Source organism: Sus scrofa, chromosome 8 (assembly GCF_054392235.1).
Source record: "Sus scrofa isolate SSC_HxYL_T2T_F1_AM1 chromosome 8, Sscrofa_HxYL_maternal_Yorkshire_Landrace_v2.0, whole genome shotgun sequence".
NCBI classification, from domain to species: Eukaryota; Metazoa; Chordata; class Mammalia; order Artiodactyla; family Suidae; genus Sus; species Sus scrofa.
In genome coordinates this window covers 94,310,367-94,329,260 of record NC_139390.1, presented here as the reverse complement: position 1 = coordinate 94,329,260, position 18,894 = coordinate 94,310,367, and the positions used below count along the sequence as shown (strand labels likewise).

The 18,894-nt window shown below is 37.5% G+C and overlaps 1 protein-coding gene across 30 annotated transcripts in view; it reads right to left on the bottom strand.

Moving 5' to 3' along the window:
* Positions 1–860: 860 nt before the first annotated feature.
* ELF2 (E74 like ETS transcription factor 2) overlaps positions 861–18,894 on the bottom strand; it is a 104,422-nt gene continuing 86,388 nt past the window's right edge. For 9 of the 30 annotated variants that reach the window (XM_021101571.2, XM_084972861.1, XM_084972855.1 and 6 more), the window contains 6 exons: positions 15,803–15,916; positions 13,254–13,427; positions 8,842–8,928; positions 5,054–5,246; positions 3,210–3,560; positions 861–2,589 (listed from right to left, as the gene is read on the bottom strand). In XM_021101571.2, coding sequence (XP_020957230.1) covers positions 1,962–2,589; positions 3,210–3,560; positions 5,054–5,246; positions 8,842–8,928; positions 13,254–13,427; positions 15,803–15,916 — 1,547 coding nt within the window. In that variant the 3' untranslated portion in view covers positions 861–1,961. Of the gene's footprint in view, positions 2,590–3,209; positions 3,561–5,053; positions 5,247–8,841; positions 8,929–9,310; positions 9,350–13,253; positions 13,428–15,802; positions 15,917–18,894 lie in introns of all 30 variants that reach the window. The other 21 variants (XM_021101562.2, XM_084972852.1, XM_021101561.2 and 18 more) reach the window with 3 other exon arrangements.

Genomic DNA, 18,894 nt, shown 5'->3' with positions numbered 1-18,894 from the left:
AGATTCTTAGCAAATAACCAAAATCAATAAATGTCTGAGTGTTTAAAATGCTCAGCATTGGGGAGGGGTATAAGTCATGGCATTGGCCTAGAAGAATATTATGAAAGACATGACAACAAATGAGACTGCCATGTAAAAAAGGCCATACAGTTAAGAGCCAAGGCATATGATACATTTTTGGAAAGCTGAAATATTTAGGAAGTGTTCTAAAGGAGGTAGAATTTGAGATTAACCCCCAAATGGGATAATAAGTGAGTTTTCCTTTGAGCTTTTATTTAAAAGTATCATCAAGTGTGTTTACAGAAAAGATAGATTACAAAGGGAGCTGTTATAGACCTAAGTAGTCTCTGACCAAATGCACAATTAACAGCCACCCAATATGCAGTAACAGTTTATTTAAATTTCTAGAAGAAGTGAAAATAGACAACTTCTCTTTGCAGTAGAAAGAGCATTAAAATGTGGAGTCAGAGGACCTAGTTTGGTGTGAAACTAGGAAACCCGTTTAATCCCTCTGGTCCCTCCACTTTCTAATTTGTAAAAGGGTTAGCAGGTATTATTTGTTCTTCCTCACCCTCAAAAGGTCTGCTTGAGAAACAAATGGTCTGATTTGAAATATAAATTAAGTGTGGCTAACATTAAAACAGTAAATTCATTAGGGTAGGTAGACAGTAATTAGTAAGGAAATGCAGACATGCAGATTATCTGCCAAATATAAATGTAATGGAGCAAAACAGAAGAATTTCTTCATGCCAGTGGGTGGCAAGGAGAAAAAGGACTTCTATTACTCCTTAACTAAAGCAATGTGTCCGTACTAACCTTGGAATATTGTTATAAATATCACCAGAGACCAAAACACAAGATAAATTTCATTTCTATATTTCAGAAAACCTACTTGAATACACTTTGAAACAAGAGTACAACAAAATAGAATATACTTCAAATGTTGAATATACAAACTATTATAGTTCAAATCTGAACACTGGTACTTTCCCTCTTAAACTTCAACTAAAAAAAAAAAAAAAAAAAAAAAAAAAAAAAAAAGGAAGGAAGGAAGAAAGAAAACTCCAGGTATTAGAGCTACCTGACAAAAATTCATGCTGAGCCTTAACTTCCAAGTGACAGTAGAACTGAAACTGCTATGCCTGCCAGGGCTAAGTGAATGACACAGGCATGTTACAGCAAAAGGCCAGAGCCAACTGTTAATTTGTCCACAATTAAGAAACTGACAGACTTAAACTACCATATAAAATGTTACATGTAAATTCTATAACAATACTGTGCTAGGTACAAGATTTTTAAAATTTTTCTTTTAATAAAAAAGCTTTACACAAACAAGCTGTTAGCTTATTTCAATAAAGAAAACCGAAAATTAGTCTAAGGCCTTTGTTTTAAATCAGCTTAAGCTATATGATATTAAAAAAAAAATCACACTAGATCTTTTTTGCTATCCTCTTTTGAAGCTTTTGGATCCATTCTTCAATTCACATTCTAAAATACCTATATTAGCAGTCTTCACATAGCACCAGTTAAGTGAGTTCTGTGTGAACACAGTAATAATTGCTGGTATGCATATAAAATGCATCAAAAATTGCTATATGTAACAATGAGATCACCCATCCCAACCCCGCCCCACTGAAAACCATATAGCCTCTTACAGAATGTTAGTGTTCCAAGTCTTAGTGTAACTTGATATTGTAGTGAGTTGCTTGGTCCCTTTCAATCCTTTTTCTTATTGACGGGTTCAGTTGTTTCCTACTGTAAGAGGCAGTTTTCTGTCAGCATCTCAATATGTAGTTCATCTCCCACTGAAACATGGGATAGGTAATTTATTTCCAGTAAGTTTGATTGTTTTCTTATATGCATTAAAAATGTTTTAAAGTCTTTTGACTTCTCTTGATGACATCCTTGCCAATAGTTAGTACTATCACTAACATTCAAAAGTCCATGGGCAAGCTGCTGCTTTATTTCTCACACGTTACCAGTCCTTCTGTTTTCATAGTTACAGGAAGGGCAATAGCTGAAGGCGCACTGACAACCACTACGTGGGTCACTGTCTTATTTCCATCTGTTGGTTTTTCTTCTTGTACCAGCTGCAAAGTTTTCACATCATGTTCCTGCTTTTTTGCCACTGCTTCTGATTTAACCTCTGGCCCTTTTATGACGGCACTGATAACTCGGGGAGGAGTCTGGCCAGATGCCTGCTGAGTAGGCACTGATAGTCTCATTACAGGTGTACCGTGGGCTATTGAAACAGGGGTAAGTGCTCTCACAGCCAGTGGGGTTCCGACAATGTTAATGCTTCCTGACCCAGTCAGATTCGACTTCGTCTGCAGTTGACACTGTGCAAGTTGTGTAGCTGGGATGGTGATAATTTTGGCAGGCTGCATGGTGATTTTGTCTCCATTTTCAGTAGAGGCAGGCATCACAGTAGGGATTGTCTGAATAACCACCTTTGGAGAGGTTGCTGTTGTTGGACTGGTGCTGGTTATTAACGGTGCACCTGCATTAACTGACTGAACTGCCACAGTTGAAATTTTCTGACCCAATGATGTCATTACAACAGGTACCTGCATTGCCACACGAACTGTCCTAGTAGATTTAAAAAATAAAGCTGATTATATTTAATGCTAAATTATAAAACAGATCTCGTTAGCAAAAAGATAAATGCAAATCCAAAATGTACAAAACTAGCACTCCCCAATTTTACAGATGTACTGAAAATCCCTGAAGTTTGAAATACTATGAAATAAAATTTAAACTAAAGCCTATATTAAATTTCATCTATTAAACCATAAAAATCAATTCATGTTTGAGACATCTACTGTAATACAATTAACAGATTTCAAAGTCCTGACAAGAGGGTTCTTAGAATGTAAATATATATGTGTATGTGTGGTTTTGTTTTTTTTTTCCATCTTTTTAGGGCCACACCTGCGGCATATGGAGGTTCCTAGGCTAGGGGTCAAAATTGGGGCTGCAGCTGCCAGCCTACACCACAGTCACAGCAACACAGGATCCGAGTCATGTCTGCAACCTACACCACAGTTCATGGCAACGCCGGGGAGCAAGGCCAGGAATCGAACCTGTATCCTCATGGATGCTAGCCAGATTCATTTCCACTGAGCCACAGTGGGAACTCCTTAGAATATTTAAAAAGGAACCTATCATTAAAGGGTTTTCAAACACAACTAATGGTCTCCCTCACTTACCTTGGAGCTGCCGTTGCTGGTACAGAGGTGGTAGTGGTAGGAGACCTGCATGAAGAATCATGACCAGGGGAAGTGATGTTCACAACTCTAGCTACACCCTTCTCTGCCCTGGAGCAGTTAAGAGGAGATGAGTTTTTTCCACCACGAACAGAAGTTGCTGCTTTCAAGAGACTTTCTGCAGATAGTGACACTCGTTCTAATGATTTTTCATCAGTAGCTGATGCTAAATCTTCATTACAGGTTTCACTTTTGTCATCATCTATGACCACAATGTTTTTGGGCATATCCTTGAACTGGTATACAAGCCTCTGTCCTTCAACCTTTGCAAGAATACCCCTTTGGTAATAATATCTGAAAGGGGAAAAGTAATAAATAAATCAAGTATATTTTCCTCCCAAAACACCTCCACACAGAATAGTTGCTAGCAAAAAAGACATTCATTTATACCAATAAGAGATAAGGAGGAATTCATACTGCCTAGATTGTTCAAAAGGCTAAGAATATGAAGTAGAAATGAAATTGGAACCCGGTGCCATAAGTCCTGTCTATAACCTTGAGATCTATAAGGTAGGTAAGAGCTTTCTTTTTCTTAAAGTAATTTAACCTAAATACAGAATTTATTACTGCACAGTTGCCCTCCATATCCGTGGACTCCTTATCTATGAATTTAACCAACTGTGGATCAAAAATATTCAGGGGAAAAAAATTCCACGAGAGTTCCAAATAGCAAAGCATGAATTTATCATGTGATGGCAACTATTTACACAGTACTTACACTGTATTAGGTATTATATGCAATCTAGAGATAAAGTATATAGGAGGAAATTCCCTGGTAGTCTAGTGGTTAGGACCCACTATTTTCACCACTATGGCCTGGGTTCTAACCCTGGTCTGGGAACTGAGATCCCACATCAAGCTGCTGCATGCCAAAGCCAAAAAAAAAAAGTGTATGGGGGTTACAGATAAACTACCCCACTTCATATTTTGCTATCCATAGGGGTTCTTGGAACCATCTCCTTCAGATACTGAGAGATGACTACATTTTACAGACATTGGCAACAAGTCCATTCTGATTTACATATGTTATAAAAACAGTCTCCTATTATGTGGTAAAAGTACCTAAGCCATGCCTATAGAGAAGAATCTGGGATATGTGAATACTATCTCTCATAAACTATGTTTACTTACAAACACCCTTAATTAGAAGAAGCCATGTATATCACAAAGTTACATGGGTGCCTCAAACTGACAGGGCAAGAGAAATTTTCTTATAAAGATAAATCCATCATAACAAATTTGCAGGAACTAAATAAAGAGCAAATTCACAATTTAGTAACTATTTTATGTGGGTCTAATTTTCCTAAAAGTGCTCATTTTCCACAAAAAATGGATTTTCCAATGGTATTTATTTCTTCCTTCTTTTTAGGGCCCACAGCATATGGAGGTTCCCAGGCTAGGGGTCGAATTGGAGCTGCAGCTGCTGGCCTAAACCACAGCCAGATCAACACCAGATCTGAGCCTCGTCTGTGACCTACACCACAGCTCACAGCCACATTGGATTCTTAACTCACTGAATGAGGCCAGGAATGGAACCCACATCCTCACGGATACTAGTCAGGTTCTGAACCCTCTGGGCTACCACAGGAATTCCTGGTGTTGAAATTTTAGACATCCAGACCAAACCCCTTTCCCCATCTGCCTCCAAATCCAAGAATCTCCTCTAGAAAATCCCCTCTAATTAAAAGTTATAATAAATGATTTTAAGAGCTTCTCTGGAAAGAGTTAATAGACAATATTAAGGGATAGTAAGTTTTGTTTGAAAACTCTTTCTTTTGTGTTCTTACCTCAAAGCTCGTCCCATAGTTTCATAGTTCATATCTGGCTTGTTCTTATGTTTTCCCCAAAGCTTAGAGACAGCCTTTGAATCCACAAGCTTGAATATGCCTTTTTCTCTCTGAGTCCACTTAATATACCGGGGACAAGTATTTTTATCTTGAAGTAGATCTAAAAGAAACTCCCACAAATAGGTTGTGTTTCCTTTGAAAACAATGATAGACATTGTTTAAAAACTCATCAACATAATTAAAAGTAAATATTTACTTATGCTGGATAAAAAAATCAATTTACTACTGGTAAAGCACAAATATACTAGGAGTAGCATTAAATACTTGACTGTATCAAGCAATCATTTGTACAGTGTCAAACTGTGTTGTCTAGTAAATAAGAATACAAGAAAAAAGTATGAAACAATATAAGCTATATCACAAGGCCATGCATAATTATATTCCAAGTGAATGACAGAAAGTAATGTTTAGGATTTTAGGAGTGAAGATAAAGTTGTTTGGCAAGACATCATTAAGTCTTAGAAGATGTCTAAGATTTGCACTAAAGAAAAGGAAGGAATCTGGGTAGGTAAAATAGGGAACTTAGTCCCAAAAGAAAAAGCATCACTTTTTATTTTTGAAAGGTTGGGGAAGAGGAGTGGGCAGTGTTCATGAGAAGAGTAGGCTTTTCAGGCTGCTGTTTTTCTTTCCATTTTGGCCACGCCCATGGCATGCAGAAGCTATGGAGCCAGGGATCAAACCCGAGCTGCAGCATTTAAGAACCTCTAGGTGCAGAAGTTCTTAAACTGAAGGAAGAACAGAGTCCTGAGAAGATGATTAAGATATATATGCCACCACCAAGCCACCAGGTCACCTCAGGGTCCTGGTCACTAACCCTTTACTATCCTCAGACCTAGATCTAAATTACAGGCTACATGAGAAGAACTTTGAGTGTGGAGGGGACTTCCAAATCAGGCCCCTGCTACTCAATCTAAATGCTGATGCTCTTCTTCTACCATTTCATTTTCATCCTAAATTTCCCTGAAAATTCAATAAATCTATTAACCCATAGTTTAGCCCAGTGTATCTCTCTTGACCTGAAAAGATTAACCTTCAACTTTACAGTGTTACATTCCTGTCTCTGAAACCCTATTATATCAGCATTTGTGACTAAAAACTCTTACTATTAAACCACATGTGGAGTTCCCCAGTGGCCTAGCAGTTAGGGACTTTGGTGTTACTGGTATGGCACAGGTTCCATTCCTGGCCCAGTAACTTCCACATGCCAAAGGTGTGGCCAAAAAAATTAGAACAAAAAAAACCCCACCACCACCACCAAACACTCACATATCTTTCAACTCCATCACTCTCAACTAAATCAGAATGTGTAGCTGGGGCATTTTTATTAATTCTGCACGAAGTTTTTGCACAATATGCACAAGGAACACAGTTGAGATTGAATGTTTTTGTATCTGTTGAATTAATTAGATGCATCAACATCCTCAGGTTATCTTTAAGTGCTTCACCCTAGTTCCCATCCCCAGGTTAAAATGAACAATTCTATTTCGGGTTTTAAGGAAAAAAGAATTTAGAAAGAGAAGTCTTCTTTATCAGATAAGGTAGTTCACTAAATCTATGCTGACATTATCATAGTAATTCTACAGAAGAGGAAACACTGGCTGGATTTGTAATGCAGATGTGTCAGTAAAAACTTTAATCTTCATATTACAACATGTTGCATCAAGTTTAATAACACTAAACAGAAATTTTAATGAAAGGTGATTCATTTTCATTGGTTTAGGTTATCACGAAATTTTTTTCCAGTGTTAAACATAAGGTCTTTGAATATAGGAGACACTGATGATGGAAATAATTTTTAAAACAGGAATAGGTAGTTCCTATTGTGGATCAATGGGTTATGAATCTGACTAGTATCCATGAGGACGAAGGTCCAATACCTGGCCTTGCTCAGTGGTTTAAGGATCAGGTGTTGCCATGAGCTGCGGTGTAGGGTCAGAGACACTGCTCGGATCTGTGTTGCTGTGGCTGTGGTGTAGGCCAGAGGCTACAGCTCTGATTAGATTTCTAGCCTGGGAACTTCCATATACCACAGATGTGGCCCTAAAAAGCAAGATATAAATAGCAAAAAATAAAAAAAAATAAGAACAGGAATAACTGTCTATTACAGTTTAACTTTCTAATATTTACTACTATTATGTAAGCCTTAAAGTTTTCAATGTAAATTGAAAGATAAAACCCAAGATAGTATAAATGTAAAACAACCAAAGATGGACAAGAAAACAAAAGTATCCTAAGTCTGTCCCAAATTGAATAAATAGTTCCTGAATATGAGTTTACTATAACTCGATTTTTTCTAACTAAATTTCTTGGTAGGCTTCTAGACTTAATTTTTAACTAGAGACTTCATTTTTGCTTTAATTATTTAAAATGAGATATACCAGACTACCTGCTAAAGATGGAATAAACTTGAATATATTAATCTAAAATGTATCCAACTACTAAAAACTTCATGGAAGCAAGAAATTTTAGTTATCAGATTATTAGAACACATCTAAAACCCTTGTGAAAACTTGAAATCAATTTATCCAACAAATTAAGAGAGCAGAGAATGTAAGAGGCTTTTATTTTTTAATGAGAATGTACAAATTCTAAAGCAAATATAAACTTTTGTTCTGACATCCTTACAGACGAGACTGAAATTTGTTGGTTGGAAAATTAAATTCACCTTGTACTGAATCACTGCATTGCTTCTATCAGTTAAGAAATTATGGAGTTCCCGTCATGGCTCAGTGGTTAATGAATCTGACTAAGAACCATGAGGTGGCGGGTTCGATCCCTAGCCTGCTCAGTGGGCTAAGGATCTGGCATTGCCACGAGCTATGGTGTAGGTCACAGACGCAGCTCAGATCCCGAGTTGCTGTGGCTCTGGCACAGGCTGGTGGCTACAGCTCCGATTAGACCCCTAGCCTGGGAACCTCCATGTGCCGTGGGAGTGGCCCTAGAAAAAACAAAAAGACAAAAAAAAAAAAAAAAGAAATTCTGTCAGAAATACCTTATTTTGGGAATTCCCATCGTGGCTTACCAGAAACAAATCTGACTAGTATCCTTGAGGATGCAAGTTCGATCCCTGGCCTCGCTCAGTGGGTTAAGGATCCAGCATTGCCATGAGCTGTGGTGTAGGTCATAGACATGGCTCGGATCTAGCATTGCTGTGGCTGTCACGTAGGCCAGTGGTCACAGCTCCAATTTGATTCCTAGCCTGGGAACCTCCATATGCCTTGGGTGTGGCCCTAAAAAAAAGTCCTTTTATTTTTCGGCCGCACCCACAGTATATGGAAGTCATGGGTCAGGGAAGAATCTGAGCCACAGCTGCAACCTATGCCTCAGCTGCGGCAATGCTGGATCCATAATCCACTGTGCCTCTGCAGGAACTCCCAGGTTTTTACTTTTATAAACCTTTTTTAGTGCTAAGTGACTCCATGTGAGGATGAGTGCTATTATACATACACACATCCTCCAAAACAATGGCTCTTAATACAGGTGTGCATCAGACTGCACTTAGAACCTTTCCCAAATTCAAACGCCTGCCCACCTCCTGAACATAGAATCTTAGTGGGGTAGGGACCAGGCATAGATAGTTGAAAAGGCTCCCTACATGGTGCTGATACAGCCCTGATTAAGAGTACCACAAAAGACAGTCATCTCACATGTGCATATACTAGAAATAATCTTCCTACAAGTGACTGAAAAACAAAATTTCACCTCCAAAATAGCCCTCCCCAAATTACCTTTTCCTTCTCTTGGTTTCTTCTTTATACCTAACTCAGGAGACCCATTGGAAATCGGCGACTGCTGGGTCTTTGGTTTACGGCCAACTAAAAAATAAATCATTGAAACCATACATTGAAAACAGGAGAAATAACAGAAGCATGATAGCAGGCTCTTTGCTAACACATTGTTCATGAAACTAGACACTAATTATGAATTAATATCTCTATATAAAAATTGCTTTTAAAAGAAGCACTATAAGCACTTCTGCAAGTTTAGATTAGTTGATAGTAATCTCAATGTATAAGGCAAGTTAGTTGATAGTAATCTCAATGTATATGGCAAGTCAGGTACTACTAACCTATTATTTATTTACATGCTCAGAGTTTCAATTTGCTAACCTCTTCCAAAAGTGTAGCAATGGAAACAAATTCTAGTATAGACGTTTGTTTTCTGTTCTACGGAACTGTTAGAAAAAGCTTTACCTACCTATTGCACTGGATCTGATAATCTGCGAGGCCCTTTGAGCTCAAATGAGGAAAAGTAAAAAATATTATTTTAAACAGTCTCTACTACTCTGAGCCAATCAATTCACCAGGATTTAAGCATAAATTTCCCCACTTCAATGTGCAGGAATATAATAAAGATAGAAACATCTTCCAAGTAATTACCTCATACATCTAATAAATGTTGTGCCCTTCCTTGTGTTTCTTCTCACTTCTGCTCTAAAGCTCTCTCAGACTGGCATCCACAATGAACAGAAAAGCAAGAACTGTACTTCTCTACAGTACAGAAGGCTTACATCTGAAATGCATTGCATTCGATCCTTAGCACTGATGGATGAATGTTGGCAGGTGAGGGGAAGCCCCAAGAGACTGCAAATACTTAAGTATTTCTTTTTTTTTTTTTTCTTTTTTGGCTGCCTCCTTGGCATATGGAGTTCCTGGGCCAGGGATCAGATTCGAGCTGCATTTGCGACCTAAGCCGCAGCTGCAGCAACACCAGATCCTTAACCCACTGTGCTGCGCCAGAGAAAGTATTTCAAATCTTTAGATTAAATATAGTATTACTGATTTGGCGACTGTCATAGATTTGGAATTTCTGATGTCTAATCTTCATTAGCAAGGATTATCTAGAGCTAAATTAAAGTGCCTTAATTTATATTAAAGCATAGATATTATATTCCACGATTTCATTATGGTCATTCTAATCAGTAAGAAGTATGCTTTGTGAGTTCCCATTATGGCTCAGCAGGTTATGAACCCCCGCTAGTATCCATGAGGATGCAGGTTCAATCCCTAGCCCCACTCAGTGGGTTAAGGATCCAGCATTGCTATATGGCTGTGGTGTAGGCCAGCAGCTGCAGCTCCAATTTGATCCCTAGCCTGGGAACTCCCATATGTCAAGGTGCGGCCCTAAAAAAAAAGGCAAAAATAAAAAAGAAGTATACCTTGGCAAAAAAAAAAAAAAAAATTGAAACTATAGTTGACTTACAATGTTCTGCAAATTTTTGGTGTGCACCAAACTGACCCAGTTTACATACACAAACACACACACATTCTTTTTCTCATATTACCTTCTATCATGTTCTATCATAAAAACATGATTAAAACAAAGTTCACTGGTCTCCTTGTTAAAACAGCTTAATTTCTCAATTTAACTAATATTTATATCTATGAACCAGTCAGTAATAAAATATCTTTACTGTCTCCTAAATTCAAGCACAAAAGCCCAAATTCCTTAACAGAAAGGTTAGCCCCCAAAGGCTTATTTTCTCATAAAGCAGCATTTCCCAAATCATATTCCTTAAGAAATAAGTTATTCATCAGTAGGAAAAAGGTTTCTACAATCAAATTAACTTTTAGAACACTGCCTGCTATCTTCTCCTAGAGATTCACAATGCACATTAGTACATATTAAAAGCTGTGGAAATTAAAAGACTTGGATTTTCTATCATGGCTCAGCGGTTAAGGAACCCTACTACTATCCATGAGGGAACAGCTTCCATCTCTGGCCTCGCTCAGTGGGTTAAGGATCTGGTGTTGCTGTGAGCTGTGATGTGGGTCACAGATGTGGCTTGGACCCTGAGTTGCTGTGGCTGTGGCGTAGGCTGGCAGCTACAGCTCTGATTCTACCCCTAGCCTGGGAACCTCCATATGCTGTAGGTGTGGCCCTAAAAAGACCAAAAAAAAAAAGACTATACTATTAAAAAATAACCTATCTAACTTTGTATGTCCCCAATATACTTAACCACCAATGAATAATTAATGGTGTTATATGTAATTTTTTTTGCTTTTTAGGGCCACACTCACAGCATATGAAAGTTCCCAGCTAGGGGTCCAACTGCAGCTGCACACAGCCACAAGCAATGGGGGATCCGAGCTGTGCCTGCAACCTACACCACAGCTCATAGCAATGCCGGATCCTTAATCCCCTGAGTAAGGCCAGGTATTAAACCTATATCCTCTCAGATACTAGTCGGGTTCATAACCCGCTAAGCCATGACGGGAAATCCTGAATTTTTAAATGGTCATTAAGACCAACTATTTCCAAATACAAGATTAGTATTACATTGGCAAATTATTTCCTGGTTTATATCATACCACCACATAGGCAGATCAACCTGTTTATCTACAGGTCTTTGTTCCCCAAATGATAACCTTTCATAGTCTTTTCCTTCTTTCTTTAAATCTAAAAATTTCTAAAGTATTTTATAATAGCCCCCATAAGATACAACCATCCAAAGGCTATAGTGGGCAGTGGTTAAACAAGGCTATTTATTTATTACATTGCAGTTTTTTGTTTTTGTCTTTTCTAAGGCCGCATGTGTGGCATATGGAGGTTTCCAGGCTAGGGGTCTAAGCAGAGCTGTAGCTGCTGACCTACACCACAGCTCACAGCAACGCCAGATCCTTAACCCACTGAGAGAGGCCAGGGATCAAACCTGCAACCTCATGGTTTCTAGTCGGATTCGTTAACCACTGAGCCACGATGGGGACTCCATACTGCAATACTGTTGATTTACAATGTTGTGTTAATTTCTGCTATACAGCAAAGTGATTCAGTTATACATATATACACACATTTAAAAAATATTCTTTTCTATTATGGTTTATCATAAATACATTGAATGTAGTTCTCTGTGCTATACAGTAAAATCTTGTTGATTATCCTCTCCATGTATTTATTGTAGCTTACATCTGCTAACCCCAACCTCCCACTCCATTCCTCCCTCAAACTCCTCCTCCCTGGCAACCACTGTTTGTTCTCTAAGTCTGTGAGTCTTATAAACAGGGCTATTTATATGCGTGCCTTTTGTTTTTAAACATTTACAGCAGGAAGCAATTCTTCCTTCTAAATTATCTCATTCATGGAGTTGTGGCTCAGCCAGTTAGGAACCTGGCTAGTATCCATGAGGATGCAGGTTCAATACCTGACCTCACCCATGGGTTTAGGATCCAATGTTGCTGTGAGCTGTGGAGTAGGCTGGCAGCTGCAGCTCCGATTCGACCCCTAAAGCCTGGGAATTTCCATATGCTTCGGGTGCAGCCCTGAAAAAAAAAAAAAAAAAACCTGTAATTTCTCTCATTTATGTCTTCCTCAAATACATATTATCTATACTCTAAGAGGGAAGAAGGCATTCTGTCTTCATTGTATCCCTTACAGCAATGAGCACAGACCTATAAACATCACAGCAATTTGAAACACTGCCATATAATAAATGAAGAATAATTATCATAATTTTCAACAAGAACTTTCCCTTATTCCCCCCCATACTCTAAAGTGTGAAGGAAGCAGAATTAGATGAGTACCCATTTATACAGAATTACATTTCTTTCAAGTTTTGCCGATTTGATTCAAATAGAAAAAGAACCCACTTGTTGCCCATCTCCTCAGGCTGCTGGAGATGGGCTGGAGTCTTATGCCTCACCCACTGGGATCGGGAGAGCACAAGTTTCAGCAGGAGGCAAACAGTAAGTGAAAATGCTCTTTACCCAATGGTGAATACATGCCCTATAGAAGTCCCTTCTGGCAATCTTGGTGTTTTAAGGCAGAAGGTGCGGGGACAAATATGAGGCTTTTTATTTTAATTCCCACAAAAGAGTAGGAAGATAAAAAGTAATCAAGTACCTGAAACATCAGAAAGTAGAACAATGTGCAGTGAATCTCTGATCTTCCTTCTGTATATTGAGCACCTATTATAATCTCATTTTCAAGCAATCACTTTAGTGCTCAAATACTAACTCCTTTAAACAGTATGCACATGTTAAAAAACAAAATTAAAATCTCAATTTTTTAATTCTTTGAGAATATCTAGTTAAGATAACATCAATCATTAATCTACAGCTTATATTTCCTACGTTCCTTGAGTAGAGAAAAAGATACTAAAAAAAATTTCACCCAATTTTCCAGAAATTTGTAAATACACTACCTTTTTTCTTTTTCATTGGTTCATGACTATCCGGTGATGTAGGGATAGGAGAGGTATCCATTGGTTCAGACTCTTCAGTTGACACCTCCACTACAGTTTCTGTAATGACATCTGGCCTCATAGCAGCATGGATAAATTCTGGAGTTGATACACAAGGAGGGACAAACACTTCCACTATAAAAAAAAGTTGAAAAATTAAAGTTTCCCACCCCCATTAATGCTTCTTAATATGGACAATTCAATATTTAGGAGAAGTGAGGTTATGTGATTATACGTGCTGCTGAAACGAGCACAAAGTCAGTTTATTGAGAATTCATAAAAGCAGGATTAGAACTTGAAATTAACTTGCTAAATATACAATATGACCTGAAACACTGTAAGGAAATAAATGCAAACATAATTGACTTGAAGGAAATGTTAATCCTCTGGGTAAAGGGGGGATTCATAAGTAGTCAACCCCCATGCTTCATACGTTTAGATACTTTCAAGCTCATTGTAGAAGACTTTGAATTACTTCGACAATTGGGAAAACATCAGAAAATAAAATAATAGTATAATAATGGTTAATGATTACTTTCCTTCCACAAACTCATTATCCTCTAACTAGGTAAAACATGCACCTGGTGTAGCATTAAAATAATACATGTGGGGAGTTCCTGTCGTGGCACAGTGGTTAACGAATCCGACTAGGAACCATGAGGTTGAGGGTTCGGTCCCTGCCCTTGCTCAGTGGGTTAACGATCCGGCGTTGCCGTGAGCTGTGGTGTAGGTTGCAGACGCGGCTGGGATCCCACGTTGCTGTGGCTCTGGCGTAGGCTGGCGGCTACAGCTCCGATTGGGCCCCTAGCCTGGGAACCTCCATATGCCGCAGGAGCGGCCCAAAGAAATAGCAAAAAGACAAAAAAAAAAAAAAAAAAAATGTGTATTCAGAGAAAAGTAAGCACTGAGACTTCATTTTAACATATGGAAAGAGGAGTTCCCGTTGTGGTTCAGCAGGTTAAGAACCCAACTAGTATCCATGAGGATGCGTGTTCCATCCCTGACCTGGCTCAGTGGGTTAAGGATCCGGCATTGCCGTAAGCTGAGGTAGGTCACAGATGTGGCTCATATCTGGCGTTCCCATGGTTGTGATATAGGCCAGTGGCTACAGCTCCCATGCGACCCCTAGCCCAAGAACTCATATGCTGCAGGTGGAGCCCTAAAAACAAAGAAAAAAATATGGAAAGAAAACCTGCTCATTACGGCCCAATGAATATTATCCTTAATCATTTAAAATTTTATCTAATAGAATGGTCCTGATTATTTTGGGTCACTAAAGCAGCACATATAGGTTTTCAATATTCTGTTACATACAATGATGTTTCTCTGGCTTCCTTTCAATGAGCATGAATAATCGGGATATGACATTTCAATTAATACACATTATCATGGATTAATACATTGACCAATATGTCCTAATTTTCTTCTCATATCCCTGAATTATACATGGGACTTCTACTGTAACTACAAAAGTATGGGAGTTTCCACTGTGGCATAGTGGGTTAAGGATCTGGCATTGCTATAGCTGTGCCATAGGTTGCAGCTGAGGCTCAGATTTGATCTCTGGCCCAGGAACTTCAATATGCTTCAGCTATGGCCAAAACAAAAGTATGGCTGACTTTAGTATTTACTCTAAATCTTAGTATTTACTGTAAAGGATTTGAAGTGGTCATAGGTGGTGACTGCCCCCATCTGCTATTCTCTTAAGGTTTATAATTTACCCAGAGTTAAGGAAATAAGACATGATAGTATAAAGAACAATTTAATAAAAATGTGTCTATAGTGGGCATGTTCTATATCATTTATTCTTAAAGAGTATTTAAAGTTTTTTTTTTTTTTTTTTTTTTTTTTTGTCTTTTGTCTTTTTTTGTTGTTGTTGCTATTTCTTGGGCCGCTCCTGCAGCATATGGAGGTTCCCAGGCTAGGGGTCCAATCGGAGCTGTAGCCACCAGCCTATGCCAGAGCCACAGCAACGCGGGATCCGAGCCGCGTCTGCAACCTATACCACAGCTCACGGCAGTGCCAGATCGTCAACCCACTGAGCAAGGGCAGGGACCGAACCCGCAACCTCATGGTTCCTAGTCGGATTCGTTAACCACTGCGCCACGACGGGAACTCCTATTTAAAGTATTTAAGATTTGGGAATTTGACAAATAAAGATCAATTATTACTAACACAGGTATTTATGTATAATAGACTTTGAGAACACTAACAATCCCCTTGTAGCAAAAAAAAAAAAAAAAGAAAAAAAAATCCGGGAGTTCCTGCCTGCTATGGCTCAGCAGTGACAAAGCCAACTAGGATCCATGAGGACGTGGGTTTGATTCCTGGCCTGGGATCCGGATTTACTAGGAGCTGGGGTGTAGGTTGTCAGCTACAGCCCTGATTCAACCCCCAGCCTGGTAATAACTTCCATACCAGGTGCAACCCTTAAAAACAAAACAACCTTTTATTCTAGATACATGAAGTGATATGATGTGTTTAAATATAAAAAAGAACAGTTTACATACCAGGACTTCTTGAATCTCTCAAGCAGGTAGGAGATTCCATATGAAGCAGGGCTTCAGCAGCTTCAATGGTCTTATCTGTACAGTGCGCATTACTGCTATGAACTGATGCTTCCACTGGGGAAGAAAGTAAGTTCTACTCAATAAAAATGCATCAAACATACTACTAAACTGAAATACATTATTGTATAAGAAGTAAGTGTAGTTAAGTCATGTGAATAAGTCATTGATACATATTTGTCTATGTAAATTATTTACATAATTTAAAAACCAAAACAATCTAGTAACTATATACTTTTATAAAATCAATGTAAACAATAAAGCAACTAGATTGATGAAAAATTTCTCAATCTTACCCAAAGGAAAAACAAAGTCAGACCCTTTAAATTTACACCCTCTATCAATTTTAGACCAAAACTAACGGGGGGGGGGGAGGGTAGTTGTACATTAATAATCCTTTGAGGTCAATTTAATTTTGATATACTGCTACTAAAATCAGAGGTAACCCTGCTAAGAATCGGAAGCTCACATATCTAAATTAGTTTAATGAATTAGTTCAATTCTTACAGACCTCTCTGGGTGAGTACATTAGCTTTAACACCAGAGAACCTGGGAATATTCTTTACAATAACTTGCTTTCTTCTTCAAAATCTCATTGGATTGTGCTGGGATTTACCCAAAAAATTTAGAAGGAAAAAACAGAGAGTTTCTGTTTTTTCCTCCTCCATAAAGCCTTTTCTAATTCTACCTCTTTTTGTAACTTTCTTCTAGCACTTACTTTATGCTCTGCTGATTAAATTACTTATGAAACAGTAAAGCATACACAATGGTTTGGTTTTCTAGGCCTAACACCCTGGGCTCTGTCTCTACCACTCATAATTTCTATTACCCTAGGCCAGCAATTTAATTTCTTGTAAGGTTCTGTTTCTTCTTTCACTAAACAGGACTATTACTTACCTCATACAGTTGTAAGAATTAAGTGCAGTGCACTTAACTTTCACAGTGCCCGGCATACATAGCTAAGAATTTAATAAACGGTGATAATTTCTTATCACTCCTATAAAATTTAAGCTCCTTGAGATCAGGGAGGGTTATCTTAATTCATCTTTATATCAGTTATGGTTCCTAACACAGACTTTTCATATAATAGACATACAAATATTCCTTGTATGTACTGAAGTTAAGGACAACCCACTGACTTTATAGGAAAAGCAGCAATTCAATCACAAACTCTTTATCCTAATGATACATTAATTTTACATCTTGACTTGAAATATTAAAAATTCTATTTAGTAAGAGGTTCTTAAACATGAATATCTAAGTTTCTAATTTGATAGATTTTTCTCAAGATGTCCTCTAAAGGGACTAAAAGGACATATTTATACAAATTTCATAAAACCATACTACAAATTCACAAGTTCTATACACTAAGGATATGAATCTTTTAAAACTGTTTCCAGTAAACTTTTAATTGAAAAAAATTTTTTCACTTAGTCTCAAAATTCACCAAGAGCTAAGGCCTTAGCACCAGTCATTTGGAGAGCATTTATAAAAAAATCCAGTGACTATTTCACCACCTGTTGCACATCATCCACACTCTCAACCAAGGTACCGAGTCTCTCCAGTTGCTCTTTCCATTTATGGAAATCTGCTCAAAGCTAAACAGTTCCAGAGAGGCAGCCAAACCTCTAAGTAAATCTATCTTTAGGTGACCCTGCTTACTCTTATCTGCAGCTTCACTGAAGCAAAGGATTCAGTCTTTCTAGCTCAACTTTCAGAAACTTACTCTTAGTAAGTATAAAATAATTACCCCCCTACCCCCAAAGTTCCTCCCTACAATACTCATGTGCACTAAAGAACCTTGGGAAGTAGATGCTCAGGTTTTTAAAGTTTATTCTAGTAACTTCATTCTCTTTAAAGTCTGCTTGTGTTGCAATTTAGCTGTTGTCTTAGGTGCTATTAATAAATCCTGGGTAAATTAATTCCTTATGTAATTGTATTAAGACACGCCCTAAAAACTCTACCATATTAAAATCAGAGCTTTGAGTATTTGATAATAATACAGCAATAGAATTTTACCATTTTTTAATGTTTTAAGTTGTAAACAAAATGAAATTTGCCAGCAGTTATATACATTATGCTGTCCTGAGTTCTTATGTGGTTTGAGGTTTATTTTCAAAACCATGATTTCATGTTAGTTATGTCAGTGAAAATTTTCTTGCTTATATTTCTGACCTAAACATCGCCTTTCCCTCAAACTCAAAATATTATATCCCTAAAATATTTTATATTTACAGAGTAAAACTAATATATACAAATTTTAAAATATTTAGTCACTTATACTTTAAATTTAGGATAAGAATATCAAATGCATAAATTCCCTATGAATTATCAATAAGATCTAATACTATATGGACAGTAAACAAACAGTTATTGAGGATTTAACAAGTGCCAGACTCTGTGCTATAAACCTGAGATACAAGTGTGAATAGATCTGTGGCCTCATGAAACTTATATTAATGGTTCAGAGAGTATCAAAGACATAAATGGAAGTAAGATATTTCAAAACAAAATAATGATGCAAAATAATTTGACTTTCCAAAATCACTTCACTCACTGTGTTCAAAGTGAATACTATCTCTTCTTTTGTTGACATACAAGCAGTTTTTGGTAACAGAAATTTAAGAAATTATTTCTCCTATTCAAGTTTCCATAATTTTTGAAAACTTTTCAATACTATTTTGTTTCAGTCAGTAATTCAAATACAATTTAAACTAAAATTTTGTACAATTCTCAAAGGTAAATATGAATTTAACAGTGCTGTGCAATCAAAGTAAGCCAACTTATAAGTGAAGGCTGAAAATTCCTCATCTCTTACTTAAACTTGATTTACTGTTGTCTTTCTAGGCCTGTGTATGAAATATATGGGAGAGTTAAAGAAATAAAACAACTCATCTTAAAAACAAAAACAATGAAGCTAAAAGTAATCTGATGGGTATCATCTTTACTTATCACTACTAGTGGGCATTACTGGTCAATACTTCTTGAAGAAATAAATATATCACAGCAATTTCAAAATTATTTTAATTTTAATC